Genomic DNA, 19,222 nt, shown 5'->3' on the forward strand with positions numbered 1-19,222 from the left:
CCAAATGTACTGATATTTTTATAATAAGGCACACAAATGACAAGAGCCTTATATTAGTATTGAAAAAAATCATACGTTTTTTTTGGGTGCAACTATTATCCCCCCTTTGTCTTTAGTCACTTTAAGTTTCGTTGAAAAATTAACAATTGAATCTAAATTGGGCCGAACCGAGAATATCTATTCACGGGCTTAATCATTAGCACTCACCCAAAAATAAATAAATAAATAAATAAAAGAAAGCTAAAATTGGACCACGATGGCTCCACCAACCCAACGTTAGATCCTTTGCATGATTTCCACCTACCAAAATTATTTCTATCTTACAAACCTACCCTAAATTTACCGAAATAGAGTTGGTAGGTATCATGACTTAGGAGTTCATGAGTTTTAATTGTGGAAAAATTATTTGGTGGTTGGTGGTTTAGTGATTTGGCTCGATTCAGTTGATGGCTCGGTAGTACGATTAATTTGGAAGAACAGCTTGACAACACAATGGTTTGGAGTAGGTCTGACGGTGTTTGGTTCGAAACAATTGTTTAGCGACGCATATGGCTTGAAGCTTAGACTAGACAGTTAAAAGCTCGATAGAGCCTAGTACCTCTGTATCTAGAGAGGGTTGGCCTTTTATCCGCGGCTCGTATCTAGCGTTCGAGCTTATGAATGATAAAAAAAAAACCAACTCTAAACTTTCATTCAAAAAAAAAAAAACCAAATCTAAACTTGAACCCTAAATAATACTGTGAAGAAATTATTCAAACAATACTATAGAGAAATTGTTTGGTGGTTTGATAGTTTTGTTGCTTGACTTAACGTCTTTACTTGGTTGACGACTTGGTAGTGTGGTTGACTTATAAGAGTAACTCGACAGCGCGACGGTTTAGAGCAAGTTTCGACGGCGTTTGGTTAGGAGCAATTGTTTTAGGAGCATATAACTTAAAACTTAGACTATGCAATTTACTATATTGACTAAAAGTTTGGTAGAGTCTGAGTATCTCTCAATCGCCCTATTAATAATAACAAAAAAAAAACAGTCTTCTTTAATCGAAAGCTAAGCACAAGGGGATGGATTTGTGAAAATTTGGACGTGGTAATATAAAATTTCCACCTGCTCTTGGTGGACTCTCACCTATAAAGGTTGTTGATTTGTCATCAATTAGAATCTAACCTAATCCCAGCATTCGCGAGAGAGATTGCGGAAGATCAGGTCGGACCTCCTCTCTTTGAATTGGGTATTTTGTTGATTAAAGCTCATTTTATTTAATTTTCTTTTCTTTACCTGTTTGCCTTTGGATTAGTGATTCTCTGAGTCTTCTTCTTTAGATCGTGAAATATGATGATTTTTATTGATCGGGTTTTGCCTATGGATTACATAGTGTTTTGTAAGTAAATGAGCGATTTTTGCTAGGATGGGAAGTTTGTGATGCTGTGATGGGTAGTTACTGAATTGGATTATTTTATTTTATTTTATTTTACCGTGAATGATATCTCTTGGTATGTTTTTTTTTTCGAGGGGCTTCGGTTAGATGGCAAACAGAACTCCATCAGGAGCAAAAATTTGTTTAGATCCATTATACCATCTTTTGTAAGAAAGTTGGAATTTGTGTCGGTGGATCATCTTTTGTATACCATCAAACATGCTGTTGATGCAACTCTTGGTCCAATTTCTTAGGTCAGATATATATACTTTTTTTTTTGGTCTATCTTTCCTCTGATGGAGTCTATGGATCATAGGTCATGAAAAGGGAAAGTTGAGTCAGATCACAAATGATGGATCTTTTGTAAATTTTCTGTATCATGTTGTTTGACTTTGATTTATTGCTATTATTTTTTCTCTCTCAATTGATATCCACATATGTCATCTCTTGTTGGATAATTTTGAATAAAATGTTACGCTAATCCAGTCAGTTGGGGTACTGAAAGATTTCCGTTTTTAATTTTGGTGTTATAAGACTGATAAAAAGAACTCTTTGCCTTCATGATTCTTGTTTCCACTATATGAGCCACAGGGGTTAACTCTTGTTATAGTGTGGTCTTATTTGTGGATCACATTCTAATATTTGCGAAACAAAATCGCAGTAGAAAATTGCCTAGTACAGATGGTATCTATCATTTAAATTCTCCTTTTAGGTTAAAATACCTACCCGGATTAATGCGCCATTCAGAAAAAAAAGCTTAGACATTCTTTGTAAAAGTAGGACCTACATCTTACTCCTGTCCGTATTCATGGGAGAATTTCTATCATGCTACTGTTTTCGCTTCTTTAGATAATTTCTGAAAGCAATCTTGAAATATAATTGGCTTGCTTTTGTGGTGTTCAACTGTAGTTGTTGCACAAAGTTGTGTAGAAATAAGGTCTTTGGCATTACCACTGATCATGAAAGATGCACTGCACTAAATTGTAGAAACTGTTTGCATAGGATATTACATCATCAGGTAACATGCATTTCGGATTGTTCCAATACGTACTTATGAGAGGATATTATTTGTCTTTGCTTCTTCAAATATTAGACCTACTATTGTGCAAAATCAGTGACATTTTTTGATACTTGTGGAACATCTTTGCCAGATACAGATGGCGACTCTAACAAGAATTGGACTTGCCGGCCTTGCTGTCATGGGCCAGAATCTTGCCCTCAACATAGCAGAAAAGGGCTTCCCCATCTCTGTCTACAATCGGACTACTTCAAAGGTCGATGAGACTGTAGAACGTGCCAAGCTGGAAGGAAACCTACCCCTCTATGGATTCCATGATCCTGCATCCTTTATAAATTCAATCCAGAAGCCACGAGTCGTCATCATGCTTGTAAAGGCCGGAGCACCTGTGGACCAAACAATAGCAACCCTCTCTGCTCACATGGAGAAGGGTGACTGCATTATAGATGGGGGCAATGAATGGTACGAAAACACAGAGAGAAGAGAGAAGGCAATGGCTGAGCTTGGCCTTCTATATCTTGGAATGGGTGTTTCTGGAGGAGAAGAGGGTGCACGTCATGGACCATCTTTGATGCCTGGAGGGTCCATTGAGGCCTACAAGTACATTGAAGACATTCTTCTCAAAGTGGCTGCTCAAGTTCCTGACAGTGGTCCCTGTGTTACTTATATTGGTACCGGGGGGTCAGGAAATTTTGTAAAGATGGTTCACAATGGAATTGAATACGGTGATATGCAGCTGATTGCTGAAGCTTATGATGTATTGAGATCAGTCGGGAAGCTTTCTAATGATGAATTGCAACAAGTTTTTGCTGAGTGGAACAAGGGTGAGCTTCTTAGTTTCTTGATTGAGATCACAGCTGACATTTTTGGAATTAAGGATGACAAGGGGGAAGGACATTTGGTAGACAAGGTCTTGGACAAGACTGGGATGAAAGGAACTGGTAAATGGACTGTTCAACAAGCAGCTGACTTATCAGTAGCTGCTCCTACTATTGAAGCATCTTTGGATTCAAGGTTTCTCAGCGGATTAAAGGAGGAAAGAGTTGCAGCTGCTAGAGTTTTCCAATCAGGTGGTTTCACTGATATATTGAGCAGTGAGCCCGTTGACAAAGCGAAGTTGATTGATGATGTGAGACAAGCTCTTTATGCTTCAAAGATTTGCAGCTATGCACAAGGAATGAATATTATAAGAGCCAAGAGCATAGAGAAAGGATGGGGTCTCAACCTGGGTGAGCTTGCAAGGATATGGAAGGGTGGGTGCATCATCCGAGCCATCTTCTTGGATCGCATCAAGAAGGCATATGACCGAAACCCAAATCTGGCAAACCTCCTTGTGGACCCTGAATTTGCTCAGGAGATGTTAGATCGGCAAGCTGCTTGGCGGAGAATTGTTTGTCTTGCTATTAATTATGGTATTAGCACCCCAGGTATGTCAGCAAGCTTGGCTTATTTTGACAGCTACAGGCGAGAAAGGCTGCCTGCTAATCTGGTCCAAGCTCAGAGAGATTATTTTGGAGCTCATACCTATGAGAGGACTGATGTACCAGGATCATTCCACACAGAATGGTTTAAGATTGCCCAGCAGTCAAAGAACTGAGATTCGACTTAATGAGTGTAACCTGATATTTAGAACTCAAAATTTGAGATTGTCTTAAAGGTTCTTAACTTCATAGCCCATGAGAACCACCTGTTTGAATCACCTCTCTTACGGCATTGCTTCTGAAGCTTCTTGTGTTTTGGTTTCTGTATCCTGGTAGATCCTTTCCAATTCGACTCCCTAACCTGGATGATGAACTTGGGAAGTTCATTGTAGTTGTTTCAGTAATTCCTTTTGCACTATATGTAAAAATAAGAAGCATAGTCTGTTGCTTCAGCTTGCTATATCTTATCTGTTTCTGGTGACTTGAATCTTGCCATATTCAAGATGATGCTTCTATTCGTTACCGTTTTCCAAAATTGTAAGTACTGCATAATTTTCTGAAATCCATAAAATAAGTCCTTTTGCTTCTATCACTTCTTAGCAATTTGTTATTTTTTCCCAAGGCCATGTACACCATTGTACTGTCAGTGTTTTCAAAAGTTATTTTTGTTAAAGTAGGTTATCATGCAGTATGTTGATCTCTGCATCTTATATTATAATACACACTATAGCTTACCGGTGATTAGGAGTTCTGTTATCTGTACGTAGAGCAAGGTCAATACAAGTCATCCAGCTAGATGCTTGAAGACTAGCATGGATTAGTTTGATGAGGAAAGTGTGCATTGCCCTTCTCTTAAATCGTTGAAGTTGAATCTTATGTTTAATATGCTTGTTGGAGTGGAGGATTCTAGAGGGTATATAGGGGTTTTTTTAGAAGACTATAGAAAAGAGTATGTTGTCATTTAACTCGAGAATAAGTGTAGCTGCTCTGTCAATGGCAGCAATGGTAATCTTTGTTCTGAAAAATATTATATCCCTTAAATTAAGTCTAAGAATTAGCTTTGGCTGCTGACAAATAGGTTTATGACTGCATTAATTTAGGATAGGAAGGGGTGTATATTTTTTTCCCACACTTTCTAGTCTCCTGCTTTTCATTAGCCATCCATAGGAAAAAAAATTGACAAGAATCAAGGAAATCAACTCATTCATGTTGAGACAAATGAATAGGTCTTTTGAGTTCTGACAGCATAAAATGATGGGGAGATAGATAGCACACTAAATCTTTTAAAGGAATGGAATGAGAAGAGAAAAGAGGGAAGAAATCAAAGAATGCTTTGTATTCTACTGTATTCCATCTTTCAAAATACAATTGAAGTGCCAGGGATGCTGAAAGTACAGGGATAATAGTTCACAACCACCATGGATGAAAAGTTCATGACATCAACTCATTAATTTAAGAACAGAATTAACATTACGGAACAGATTGCTGATCAGGTTATTCCACAAAAAAAAGGAAGAATTGCTCATCCCACCACATATTCACATATTTACAACTGATCAAGCTCTCTTGTCCAATCAAACGGCTCCCATTCCTGGAGGAATGTCATGAATGCTTGTTTTTGCTTCTCCACTGGCGCATGCCTACAGCGACGGCACATGTCCTCCTCTGTCAGGCAAAGCATCCTCTGATGACATTTAACCCAAAACTGTTGTTGAACTTGCTACCATCATCGATCACATGGACGAATCTCGTGTCTGGACTGAATTTGACATGGAAGTACGCTAAGTTTTCAGGTATAACTTGTTGCAGATTACCACTTGTTGGGATCAGCTTCTTCATGTCATGCTAACCTCATTCTTCTCTGGCTTCATCAATTGCCTGAAGGACAGGTAAAAAAAAAGGAACAATTATAACTTATAAAACAATGCATTTTGCAAGTCAATTTTCTCTTCAAGTGTACACATTCAGAGTTCTGCTCACGTACCAGGATATAAAGATTGAAAAATGACAAGTTAGAGAACACATAAAAGAAAGTAAAGGATCCCTAGGTAGTAAATTTGGAGATCCAAAAGATCAATCTAAAGGGATAAATATAGAACATTATATGATTAAAAACAATCTAACAAATTGGAATTGAATGCGAGCATGGTGCAAATGCTGACCAAGTAATTAAAACAGGCACTCATTCTTCTTAACCATTAAAGAAAACTTACACACATAATAATTTACTTTGAACCAAGGACTAGATCAATATTCAAAGATGAGACAACTTAAAAATTAAATGACCTATCAGGAGAGGCAACTTGACAAGAAAAAAAGAAGAGAAACATCATACTTATAGTTATAGGCTAGAATCGAGCTTCAAACCATGAAACAACTTAAAATGGCCTGGCAGGTCAAGAAAGAAAAAGAGAATACCAACATAACATGGTAATTATTTGAAGTGAATCAGGATATTATTTCCAAAAATAACTATTAAGTAGCACAAAGCAAGAAGAACTTCGATCAATGTAAACAAGAAATATATTCATTTTATGTATCAACAAGAGTGAAGGACCCTAAATGCCCTTCTGAACAAACTTAAAAGGCTACAACCAATACAATATACAACTACTGTAAAATTGCTAGAAGATGACAACAAAAGATGGACTTTGCTAATCACTGCAAGAGAGAGGAAGCCCCATGCAAAGATTGGACAAATTTTGCTACATGCAGTCAACTTAATTACAACCTTCCATGCAAAGACAAATCCAGGCATAAACCACTTGTGCCAGGGAACCTAAAAGGTCAGTTGGAAGATGCAAAGACCTACCAATGTCACAGATATAGCATATTCATCTCAAGCCTCTCCAAAATCCCTACACATGTATATATCCAAATTAATACACAAATAAGCCAAAGCAGAATGAGAACAATTTGATATCCTACACATATGATAATATAGAATGAGAGAATGTTCTCTAGGGCAAAAAGGAAGTAGAAGAAAATATAGTAACAAGCAAATATATAAATTTAATTGATATTTATCTTTATGTAGAAGACAATTCTCAATCTCCTATAAGAACTGGTGATACACTTTGATACTATCTCTTTTACAAAAGAAAACTAAGTCAATGATAAAAGAACAAAAACTACATTGCGTTCTTATTTTCATAGGAGAACCTGAATGATACCAACTCTCTTCTTTTAATCAGTCATTATGCAAAACCCAAAGGGAATTGAAAAAGAAATAAAAAAAAGAAATAACCACCATAGTTCTACTGCTACTCTTTCAGCAAAGAGAGTGTACTATCTAAGATCTACTCTCATTAAGTCAGAATATCACAATGAACTTAAAGATGAGAAATTGGACAAATTCTAGGGATGCAGATTGCAGTACGCAAAGACTACTTAGAAATAATAAGAAGGATATGCCGAAAGAAATTAAGAATGGCAGAACCAATAACAAGCCAATTATGTAACAAGATCAGTGAGTATACTGAAAGTATATCTGAAAATGAAATGGTATGTAAGTAGCTTAATTGTAAAAGTTGCAGAATTCTGAGTCATAAATTCATAAAGATGTCTGAAGTGGCTAACCTTTTTGAGTACATGGGTAACTGTTCTGCAAGTTGATATGGCACAGAGATGCACTCAATCAAGCAATTCTGCGTTGCTTTGCCATGTCAATAACTGTTTCCAAAAAAACAATGCTCTTCCCTTGATTAGCGAACATCTTCAATAGACACTTCTTAAAAGTTTCGTATTGCAACCCAAATGTGTTGGTTGACCGTTCTGGTTGCAGCCTCGTGCTGTATTGATAGAAAAATGACATTAGTCAAATCATCCTTCTACAATGAAAAGGATAACAACAAAAGAATATATGTTGAAAATAAAATAATCTTAGCAGACTATTCTTAGAAGGAACAGTAACTATAGAAATAAAGTAGAGAGTTTTGATTGTAGAAAACATATAAAGGAGACCAATCAATATGATGTTTTAAGAGAAAAACTTCTAAATAACAGTTGACAAATATAGACCTAAAAGTGAAAGGTGCTGAACACTCTTTAAAGTGTAAAAAATCATCGTTAGTAGTCTAACCTGCAAAGGTATAATAATGCAGTGTCCGTCCACAAGAGGTTGCCTCTGAGGTAGCGGTAGATATGTGAAGTTTCCTACAGAAACAACAAGAAAATTTGTCCTATATGGGCTCTCAAAGCAAAATTGGCACCGTTGCTTCTGAGTTAAGAATTGCTTTCTGACACCCTGCTTCTCCTCAATGACTCTTTCTTCCTGGGTACAAATCTCTGCATAGAAAGAACAGCAAGAATAAAAAAATCATTCACTGAATGAGAATTTGATCATTTGAACTTAAAAGGAGAAGAAGATAAATCCAAACTACTGCCTATCTATAAGATAGAAATCTTCTACAATTTTTCAATGTGATCCCCAACAGCATGTTTTTAATAAAAACAAATCAGAGAGTCCCACCAAAAGTCTACGTATAATAGAAAAAAGAGTGAATAAAAACATAGTTTCGTATTAGACGAAATGCCTTACCATAATTTTATCGGTCCCTCGGAACTTTCCTTCCATACGAATCCGTAACACCTTTGCAGCCGGCCGGTTTAAACTCAATCCTTCTGTATTGGAAATCTTCACCATAGTTTTGAATCTAGGGTTTGATTCTGGGAGTTAAAAATCTCACCTTTTGGGGCCAGTTCTTGGGAAGAAGAACCTCAACGGTAAATTTTCTCCTGTGCAGTTGGTTAGATTTTTGGGCGATTAGGAGGGAAGGACACCTTCTTGTTGTTGGCCTCGAGAAATATCCGATTCCAAGTCGGAGTTATTATATATATATATATATATATAATAATAATAATAATTATTATTATTTTGAGAATATATTATATTATTATTATTCCAGTGTGAGTATGACTCCAATGGGATTCCGGGTTTGGGTCCATGGCTTTTATCCAACCCGGACCCGACTCATTTGTTGCATATAAATAGAGGAGAGCCGATTCGAAGGTTGGAGGGCCGTTGTATCTGGAGAGGGATGTCTGTTGGAGGTGGTAAAGAAGAGGAGAAGAAGAAGCTCTGCTGCATCTCCCACGAGTTCTACCGGTCGGCATCACGGAACCCTAGGCGAATCGCCGTTATTCACCCATCCGGAGGCATCGAGAGGAATGCCGAGGAAGTTTCTTCCGCCAAAGGATCGGCCTGGCCGCCGTTATACCCCGGCGACGATGTCTTCACCTGCGGTGAGATCCTCTCGGCCGTGGAATCTCTCAGCCGCCGTATCAGAAGGGTTCTTGATGGAGGCGATGATCCCGATCTTGTCCGGAAACAAGGTTAGGGTTTCTATTCTTCCTTCGTGGTTTCTTGTCTCTTCTCTTGCATGCTCGTCCGATTTAGATTATTCTCCCTTCGAGTCTCTTTGGGCCTACTCGAGCTGAGGACGATTTGTGGTGAGAAGTCTTGATTCTTGGTTTCTCTGATTCCTTCGTGGTTTCTTGTCTGTTTTCTTCTCTGTTCTTGCAAGTTAGATTCTATCAATTCGAGACGCGAGAACAATTATGGTTCTTGGTAATTTCTTTGGCAAAATAGGCTCTATGGTCTTCTTTTTATGAGAAAGAATATCTCCGTCCTTTTTCTGCCAAGGAAAGAACATGGAAAATTCCTCAGACTTTACCATTATGCGCTCTGTGTAGCCTTCAAGCTTTATACACTGCTTATCTTGAAGGTTGAGTTAAAAAACTATTGCTCGCTGTGGCTATTAAATGTGATCTTCTCCCAATCTTGGGTTCTATAGATAAGGCAGTTATTTGTTATTCTTAGTATATTTTCAATATGAAGTTCAAAACTAAACTTGCCTTATTCCCATATAGCCATTAAATCTTATGCAATGCAATGCCAACTTCAAACATATTTCATAGTTGAAACCATGTGGTTATGGATTTTTATCATTACAAGTTCTTTCCTGAGTTTAGGTTCAGATTACATGAAAAATTAATTGCCATGCTGCTAGAAGTGTGCCTTCTATTTAGTTCAAGGTAGAACTAGTTGAGGAGAAAAATTTACATGGATCAAATCAAAATTTGTCCAAATGCATAAAAGGATAACAGAGGATTTTTCTTACATTTCACAGTTCAGACAATGACAAGTAGGAATATAGTAAATCACCCAATCGGTTTCAGAGGGAGCGAATCAGATGTTGGGACACAATAAGAACTTTCTGAAAAATACTAGAAAAGTAGTACATGTAAGGGTACTTCTGAAAATTTCCAAAGAGTTAATATCAACTTTCTAGAACTTGTTTCTAAACAAGGAAAATTTTCATTTCTCAATCTGCATTATTAATTTATTTTAGTTTAAGCCATGCTTATTACTATTTCTAGATTGAGCCTTCCATTTTTCAAAGAATATGTAAAGCATCATGATTAATTGGAATCTAATAGATATGAATCTTACTTTATTTACATGAAGGTTGAAGCCAACTTTTTCCGACCGGACTTAATAGTAAAATAGAGTAGAATTGGTCTAATTATTGGAATGAAGAGAAAAACAAGCATGGCAGTAAAAGAAAGAACGGAATATTTGTTGGTTAATACCTCTCAAGTTGGAGCTGTTATGTCAAACTGAACCATATGTCTTACCTTGACAGTAGACTCAGTCAAGAATTTCTGAAAAAAGAAAATGTCAAGATCTGAACTACAGTAAATGGATATTGGATAATACCGATAAGATTTCACCCTCAAGTAATCTGATTCAATGCCATGGTTACTGGCATGGAATTTATGTGGCACAATTGCAAAAAGCCAAATCTTTTATGGTTTGTTAAAGAACAGTTTACACTTTACGCACTTATTGTTGAACTAGTTCTTGAGGCTTTTGATTCAAAAAAACTCCATGATTTCGAGCTTGCGATGGAAGTGTGGAACTGCTAAAATGAAACCATGGGTTGGACAGTTAAGAGAAACTTTAGAAATATAGTAGTCTGAATTGTTTTGCTTCATCACTGCTGAATGATTAGTCTAGTCATTTTATTTATCAAAAAGAAGAGAAGAATGCTTAATCTTGTAGTTGAAACTACAGGTCATTCCAGTATGTATAGTGCATCATGCTTTGGCTCAGATGCTAAAAAGGAAATTTCAAGCACTGGGACAGATCGAGTGCCTCAAATAGTGGGAGTGTATGCTCCCCCTTCAGTTGAATATATTGTTGCGGTTCTCTCAGTTCTTAGATGTGGGGAGGCATTCTTGCCATTAGATCCATTATGGTCACAGGAAAGAAAACTATCAGCTGTTTCTTCTTCAAAAGCTTCTCTCATTATCATCAGTCAGATTTCTCTTTCAGAAGGAAGTCAAGGCTTCTATGCAGTTCATCAGTTTGCAGGCATGAGTACTCTCTCTGTTTTCTATTTAAATAGGAGAGCACTTGTTGAGCGGCAGCTTGATCAGTCTGATCTAGTCTGGCCATGTGAGAAAAGTAGGAAGCCACAGAAATTTTGCTACGTGATGTATACTTCTGGTTCCACTGGAAAACCGAAGGGTGTCTGTGGCACAGAATCAGGTGCGATACGTTCTGCATGAACCATACATATGTGTTATTTGATGTTTTGAATTTAATATGCTTTCTGTCTATGAATTGATTATACTTGTGCTTACCCTCTCCTTTATTTTGCCAACTTTCGAATTTCTTTGGATGTTCTCTCATATCTCTCTGAAGCAAGAGTGCCGTTTATATTTGCTTACCCTTTGTCCAATTGTTCTCCTTTCCATTCATACTCCTTCGTACAAGGAATTTCCATCACATTTCTTACATAATTTTCCTTGATAGTTGTAGCTTTGATTCTTTTAATTGTTTTATAGTCCTGTAAACAATCACAATATATGAGAAGATCTATTACAAGATATTTGTGAAGTAGCTAGGATCTTTTATGGAGAAATGTATCAGCAGTTGATTGTGGGTCAATTAGCATTTAATAAAGATTTTTCTTTATTAAAGCAAGCTTCTTTTTTTTTTTATCATTCTTAAAGATTTTGGTCTGAATTATCATTTTCCTATTTTCTCGATATACTCTTCCTACTTGGCATACATTCTCTTTGAAACACAAGTTGATGTACAGTTAATAGATTATTATATAACATTAAATTCACTGTAATCAGAAATCTGATTCACTTTGCTAATACATACACTAATAATTTCATAGGCTTTATGCATCCCTACTTCTTCAATTTCTTGTAGGGCTGTGAAAATGAAGGCAATTACAAAGTCATCAAAAGGTACTGAAAGTGGTAAAGTGAAAACAGAGAACCAATCTTTTTTGTTGAGCTGTTTGACTGATCAATCCTGACTAATTCTCAAATCTTGACTTTTGCTTGCTAGAGATCCATATTTATCCTTTTAATGTACATCGATTGATTTGAGATAATGTAACCAACTGAGTAAACTTTGGACCATTACAATACGTCTCCGATAATTTCATGCAGTAGTAAGATATTCTTCTACCTGGTACATATTTTCTAATTTTTTTTATCTATTCATGCGTCCATGCTAATTCTAGATGTCTACATATGTACATGCATTGTATATGTATGTACAGCCACATATCTGTTTGTGCAGATACATATCATCATGCAAATATGTTGTTGGATCATCTAAATTTTTGGTAAAACAATTATTCTTACAATTCATTTTCCAGATATGGCTTTACTAGAGTTTTATAAATATTGCTTATTTTTTCAAAGAAAAAGCAATTTGTCCTGACTCTTACTTCTTGCATTTATTTCTTCCTGGACTCTTTTAGGTCTTCTAAATCGCTTCTCCTGGTTGCAAGAACTTATTCCACTATGTATGGAGGATATTTTATTGTTCAAAACATCTATCAGCTTTGTTGATCATATTCAGGAATTCCTTTGTGCCATTTTGACTTGCACCATGCTTGTCATTCCTCCTTTTGACAAGTTAAAGACTAATCCGACATATCTGGTCAATTTTATTGAGGTAAACCACAAACATGAAGGTACTATGATAGCTGTTGGCTGTCGAAATAATTACTTAAGTGAATTCAGATAATTCTAATAATATTTTCCTTTTCTGTTGGGCTTATCTTTATAAAATAATTGCTCTTCAGTAAACATGCATCTTGTTCTTCTCTGACAAAATTAACTTATCTGTGTGACTATCCCTTGAGAAAAAGGAACAGATATGCACAATTAATATCATGTGAATTAGTTTTTGTTGGTGCTATGGATTATTCAACTCATCAACATATGACCAGACTATAACATAGCGTTGTTGTGTTCCATCACTTTCTGGTAACGGAGAAATTTCAAGACCTTCATTCCCATTTGGGAGACTTCCACCCTTCTCATCTTTTCTTGAAGGAAGTTCTTAGCTCTATTCCGCTTCTGATAATTGCTACAAAGGGAAGCTTAATTGATGTAGAAAGCCCATAAATAGGTTATGATAGGAAGAAAAATGAGATGGGCAAGTAAAATGAAGGTTCCAAAACTTGGTATCAGGATCGGGATTGCTATTCAGAAAAATGATACGTATCGGCCGCCCATATTTGATTGGACTATTTTTTAATTATAGAATTTCTAAATATTACTTAAAAATCTGGAAAAACTTCTATAAATTAAGAAAAATGATAAGAAATTAATAATTATTTACATATAAAGTCTAAAAACTAAAAATTATATTAACTTATTCAAAACTTTGATGAATATCGAGTTGACTCTCCCTTTTCTTTCCTCTTCTCTCTTTTTTCCTTCTTTACTCTATTATTGTCAAGGCAAATTTATTTTTTTCTAATTTTTTTTCCTTTCTTTTCTCTACTTTCTCTCTCTCTTATTGCCACAAGACAATTTTTTTTTATTTCTTGTCTCTCCCTCTTTTTCTCTCTTCCTCCCTCTCTTATTGTAGTAAGGTAATTTTTTTTCTCTAATTTTTTTTATTTCTTCTCTCCCTTCTCTTTCCCTCTCAATCTTGTCCTCCCTCTCTTGTTGCTTTGTTACTTCCTCTCAACCTCTTTCTTCCTCTCTTTTTCTCACTCTCCACTCTCTATCTCACTCTCTATTATTGTAGTAGATTGTCTGCTACAGTAACAGCGATTGAAGGAGAAAGAGACAGAGAAAGAGATTGGAGAAAAGAAAGAGAGGGAGATGCTAGAGGGAGAGAGTAGAGAGAAATGAGAGAGATGGGGTACTGGTGAGAATAGAAATGAAAAGAAAAAAATAGAGAGAGAAGAGAGATGGAGTGAGAGAAGAGAGAGGGAGAGTCCATATTGGGCGGGATTGGCCGGTACAGCCGATCTTGACCCGATACGGATCGGGTATCGGTCGAAACCAGTCCATGAATCCATTTTCGCTGATCCCACTCGGGATTGGCCGAAATTTGAAACCATGAGTGAAATTACTTCATTCATTCAATAATGGGAGAATCTCTATCTTTTTCTACATAGGGTCAGTGGATCTCAACTCCAATTTGAAAGGCTTCATGAGAAAAGGACATAATTCATGACCTGGCACTAGTCTTGTAAAAGTTATCTGTTATTGGATTATTGCCCATGCTCAAATTGGGAAAATATGAGAGAATTTCTATCAAATATATAGTGAAACATGTTGGTACTTGGTAGACCTCTCTACCACATTATTTGCAATTTTGGCTCATTCAACTAGAGGGCAACTTATGTGTTCCTTTGGATGCGAAAAGACTTAAAAAAATGAAGGCGGTGTATTTTTTGATGTAGAGGTTGCTTTTTCTCTCTCGGAAAAGATTCTCTAATAGAGAAGAGTCAAATGAACTTAAAATAGAGTTAAGTTATTGAACTAAAGGATGAACCAGTTATTCAGATATGATTTTTGCTCCAAGTTACATTTTTGAGATAAAAATGAGAAACATAATCTGAACAGGAAGTAATGCCAGATGAAGCTCGAGCTAACAAGTGGAGAAATATATCTTGATTGAGAAGCCTGTTGTGAGAACATGTCTTAGCTAGTGGGTGCAACCCGATACAAAGCAAATAACCAGTTCTTAGACGTGATCATCGGGCGGGCCGGGTCGGGTTTCTGGCCGGACCTTTCGGGCCAACCGGGTTTAAATATTTGTTTACAGCCTGACCCACCAATTACTCGAGCCAGGTTCGGTTCGGGCTGGGCTAGAATATTCTACCCTGTTACTGTCTACTAGCCCATTAGATATTGGGCTTGGATTTGGTATAATGGGTCTAACATAATGAGTTAAATATAAAAAATATTATATTTTATTAGGCCGAGTTTAATGGGCTTATATGAAGATATTTTGGTTATTTTTCATGGGAACATACTTATATATTGATATATAGTTTACTAAATATCCAATGTGGGATTAAAGAAGTTATAGAAATATACATGCATTATGGGTTGGGCCATAAATGAGAGTAGTGAATCGGATATTCGGGCCGGATAGGCAAAGACTTAGCCCATGCTGCTCACTACCATCTTGGGCTCGGATTGGATCGGGCCTAAATCGGGCTCTGGCCAGGCTTAGCCCGGTTAAAATCGGACAGGTTCGGGCCGGATTTGGGCGGGTCAAGCCTATGATCATGTCTACCAGTTCTTTAGTTACTTTTCCTTAGTTCTCCTAAACCTCAATTTTAATATCTCCCTAATGACTTATGTGTTGACTATCAAGTTGAGGAGTGGTAACAATTTTTTAGCTCGTGTTGGGGAGGTTTTGGAGATTGTCATGGGACTCGGCAAGATTGATGAGATCTAAAATTTTTCCGAATTTTAAGGACATGTCACTAGAGGAGGTTGCAAAAGTTTTTGGGAAACTTCCATGTTGCGTTTATTTTCAAATGATCTGCTGACTTGCTAGTATCTTCAAAAGGTTATTCCTGATTTACTGAAAATATGCCCCCTGAACAACTTTTACTTGCTTAGTGGAGAGTCCATCCTACTTGCGTAGTATGACTCAAATCCATTCTCCTGAAACTTGGAAATGGGGGCAAATTGACACTTCAGTATTATACTTTGTTTACTTTTGTTGTGCGGCTAAGAAAATTGTTTCTCTTGTTGAAGGAAAGAATACTTATTTAGTTATTTATGTTGTTAGAGATTGTCAAGGTCATCATCTGCGTGTCCCTGAAAAGAATAAAAGAAGCAATATTAGATGATATTCTTTTTTATGTGTGATAAAGTGACAAGATATTACCTTAGAGGGTGCAAGAACATCGGGTACCTAAGGAGATACCTGGTGTATCCCTATATACCAAATTATGAAGCTCAAGGGGTAATGAACCAACCCAATGAGTCAAAAACCCTGCTCCCTTCCTAGGCTGGCTAATCAGTTAGGGAAGCAGGAATCAAAAAAGGATACAAGAGTTAAAATGTCAGATACAATGCTCCCTATACACCAAATTATGACGCTCAAGGGGTAATGTACCAATCCAATGAGTCGAAAATCCTGCTCCCTTCCTAGGCCAGCTAATCAATTAGGATACAAAAGGTAAAATGTCAGATGCAATGTATTTGATTTGCCAAGGTATTGGCAAGTTGCTGACACAAGACCTTGAGCTGGATTTTTGAATCTATTTGAAGGATGATGTCCTTCAGACTCTTCTTAGCTGTAGTAGTGGGGCCCTTCAGACCGTCACCTCTTTGGCTTGGAGAGGACTTTTTGCTAAAATGTTGATAGCACTAGTGAAAGCCACAGTTCCTCCGCCATTTGTAGGGACAATCGCTCCGGCAGTGTTTGAATATTGCTGAAATGATCCATCAGAGTTGATTTTGATAGTATTCCTCCCAGTTGGGTTTGTCCGTGTACTGTCCTTGGTGTCTTGATTGCTCCATAGACGGCTTTGGGATTCCTCAATGGCCAAGGTGATTCTCTTGAATACTAGCTGCCTTGTAGTAGGATATTTATGTCGAAAAACCTTCTCATTCCTTGCCTTCCACATTTTTCACATCCCTTGCCCAATACTGCACTTTGTCAACTTTGCGACCTCTTTGTCATTAGCTGGTCCTTCATTTATCCAATTGTCCTTACGCCATCTACTCCTCAATGTGAACCTGTAACTTGCATGTTATTTTAGCTGACCAGAACTCATTTGCCTTTTGGCATGAAAAGAGAAGATGACCAACTGTTTCATCCTCTTCTTTACAAATAGGGCAAACTTTGTCCATGGCCGAGGCAAGATTGTGCAATCTGGATTTTGTAGGCAATCGATTTCACGACAGTTTGTCTCAATAATAACTTTTAACTTTTAAATTTTGGGAGCAACCTCCATAGTCCATTACTAGACTCAGTATTAGCAAGATACTGCGCTATAGAAGTTCATGCACCCTGTAGGCGAGGGGGTCCAAGACTTAGAATTAGGCATCACAAATCTAGGTAAATGTATGGATGAAATAACCTCCGGCATGATTGGGCCAAAAACACTTCATGATTCTATTCGGCCTCCATTGCTGATTATAGATGAACTAATTGACACTCTTTCTATCCAACGCTTTACTAACCCTCATGAAAGTAGGCATGGCAGCAAAGAGGGTACAAAAATCCAAGGGTCCAAGACAACTTTAGTGCCCGAGCCATCCCCAATCGATTTGATTAACCCAGAACGAACACGAGTCATGAAATAGACAAGATGCTTGAAAATGCAGGACTTTTTAGCAGGGGACTTGATGGTCCGTCACAAGTTGTACTCACCATTCTCAGAAATCATCAACTTAGATCATAGTTTACCATCATTCTGAAGAAGACTCATGGCTCTAGGGACAACGAGACTAACTCTTACCATTTCTCAAGTTTCCAACCCTCAAGTTTCTATTCTTGATAGGCGTCCAACACACATTCCATTTGATAAGGTGTAACCCTTTTGACTTCTCACCCTTTTACTCGAAAGAAAGCTATAGCAGCCTTATCAACTTTGTCAATGGTCATAAGTGGAACCACCGAGCAACGATAGCATAGGACAAGAGACTATGTATGGTAGACTTGGGTGAGTGTTGTTTTTCTTCTCATTTTGATGAACTCGGGTGAATGTTATTTTTCTTCTCATTTCTCTATTTCCACCCACTCTTAAACTCCTTTTTTTGTATTACTACAGAACAATAGTGAAGAGAGAAATATTTGATATAGGCGTCCGATACGACTGATATAGCTGATAAAGTCGATATATATCATTTTTTTTCTTCTTGAGGCTCGAGTTGAAAGGGTCGGTCGACAACTAGATTTTATTCCCTTTTGTCACGCAATTAGTCTAATAGAGCATTAGGAAGTGCCTCATGGCTCCTATCCTTAGCAGAGGTAAGGCTAGTAGTACTAGTCATTGTAGGGGTCTAGGGCCTTTCGATTGGACAAGATCAACCTGTAGCTATATTGGCCAATGGCTTGATTTGTCCTTTAACCCCCAAGGAATCATCCACTTTTCCTTCCACGATATATGATTTACCCTGGATTGTTGGACAGACCTATCGAACGCAGCACTTGGTTTGGTCCCACCCAGATCCCGATGACCCTTATGGTCCGATCAATTGTGACATTATCTTATTTGGGCTCACGCTGGTTCGTCATCGGCTTGACATGTTTTGAAAGGCCGAGGTACTTGTTTGGCTCGCTAACAACCGTGGTGGGTCTAGCACTTTGGCCTCGACCTGCCATACCACCACCATGTTTGGCGGAGGGACCATATCTCGGCCTACCTGGTCGGGGTTCACTGACCACCTGCAACCAAGAACCATACAACAGGTCCTCTTCAAAGCTCTTCTTTACTTTATTCTGCGACTTATTAGACATATTAGAACACTAGGAATGATCGTTGCCAACACCGTCCTGCATATCGGCTCCTCTAGTGCCTTGCATTTTGGTGGGTCAGGACAGTAGGTGACATTATGACCGATTCTGCCTACAAGTGAAGAAGAAATCGGGCGAGTCTTCATACATAAGCTTGGCCTTGTGTTTCTTGTCGCTGATTCCCACCGGAATGACTTGTTTCAATGGTTTTGACAGATCAAAATTCATACAAATTCTAGCATACCTACTCCTTGCTCTAAAGATTGTAGTATCATCAATGCTCAGAGTCTTACTTGATCTAGCTCCTATCTTGGCTAGAACCTCAAATATCCAATATTTGGGTAGGAAGTTGACGATCCTTAGCCAAACAGGTGCAGACTTGATGATCTCCTCTGAGGCCCTGAAAATTTGGCTTCCAAGTTATGAGATTTAGAACCTGCCCCTTTATGCTTGGTGTCTCCTCAATTAGGGCTCTGACCATGTTGTCCTCCAAGGATAGCCGGAATAGGTAAAAGCCTGCCTGCATATCGGAGACCAGAAATGACCCCAATACTGATCATATTTAAGCAAAACTACTTGCAGCTCCTCAATAGGAACATGTCTT

The 19,222-nt window shown here is 37.6% G+C and overlaps 2 protein-coding genes and 1 long non-coding RNA gene across 24 annotated transcripts in view; 2 read left to right on the forward strand and 1 right to left on the reverse strand.

Moving 5' to 3' along the window:
- Positions 1-1,045: 1,045 nt before the first annotated feature.
- On the forward strand, positions 1,046-4,441 carry LOC140770246 (6-phosphogluconate dehydrogenase, decarboxylating 1). 2 transcript variants are annotated; one of them, XM_073111330.1, is made up of 2 exons: positions 1,046-1,204; positions 2,567-4,441. In XM_073111330.1, the coding sequence occupies exon 2, from the start codon at positions 2,573-2,575 to the stop codon at positions 4,028-4,030; it is 1,458 nt and encodes a 485-aa protein (XP_072967431.1). In that variant the 5' UTR covers positions 1,046-1,204; positions 2,567-2,572; the 3' UTR covers positions 4,031-4,441. The 2 variants fall into 2 exon arrangements, with proteins under 2 accessions (XP_072967431.1, XP_072967432.1); XM_073111331.1 differs by having other exon boundaries at positions 1,077-1,229.
- Positions 4,442-5,153: 712 nt separating this feature from the next.
- On the reverse strand, positions 5,154-8,644 carry LOC140770712 (uncharacterized). Of its 2 annotated transcripts, XR_012106041.1 has the most exons (5): positions 8,395-8,644; positions 7,936-8,141; positions 7,434-7,645; positions 6,667-6,712; positions 5,154-5,732 (listed from the first exon to the last, which is right to left on the reverse strand). It is a non-coding gene; the product is annotated as an uncharacterized lncRNA (long non-coding RNA). The 2 variants fall into 2 exon arrangements; XR_012106040.1 differs by lacking the exon at positions 6,667-6,712 and having other exon boundaries at positions 5,156-5,732.
- A 237-nt stretch (positions 8,645-8,881) lies between these two features.
- LOC140770045 (putative acyl-activating enzyme 19) overlaps positions 8,882-19,222 on the forward strand; it is a 30,791-nt gene continuing 20,450 nt past the window's right edge. For 19 of the 20 annotated variants that reach the window (XM_073111003.1, XM_073111007.1, XM_073111002.1 and 16 more), the window contains exons 1-3: positions 8,882-9,188; positions 10,933-11,409; positions 12,647-12,843. In XM_073111003.1, the coding sequence (XP_072967104.1) occupies positions 8,894-9,188; positions 10,933-11,409; positions 12,647-12,843 (969 nt within the window). In that variant the 5' untranslated portion in view covers positions 8,882-8,893. Of the gene's footprint in view, positions 9,189-10,932; positions 11,410-12,084; positions 12,123-12,646; positions 12,844-19,222 lie in introns of those variants that run through there. The other variant, XM_073111024.1, reaches the window with a different exon arrangement.

This window comes from Typha angustifolia, chromosome 11 (genome assembly GCF_048772165.1).
Source record: "Typha angustifolia cultivar Huaian chromosome 11, ASM4877216v1, whole genome shotgun sequence".
NCBI classification, from domain to species: Eukaryota; Viridiplantae; Streptophyta; class Magnoliopsida; order Poales; family Typhaceae; genus Typha; species Typha angustifolia.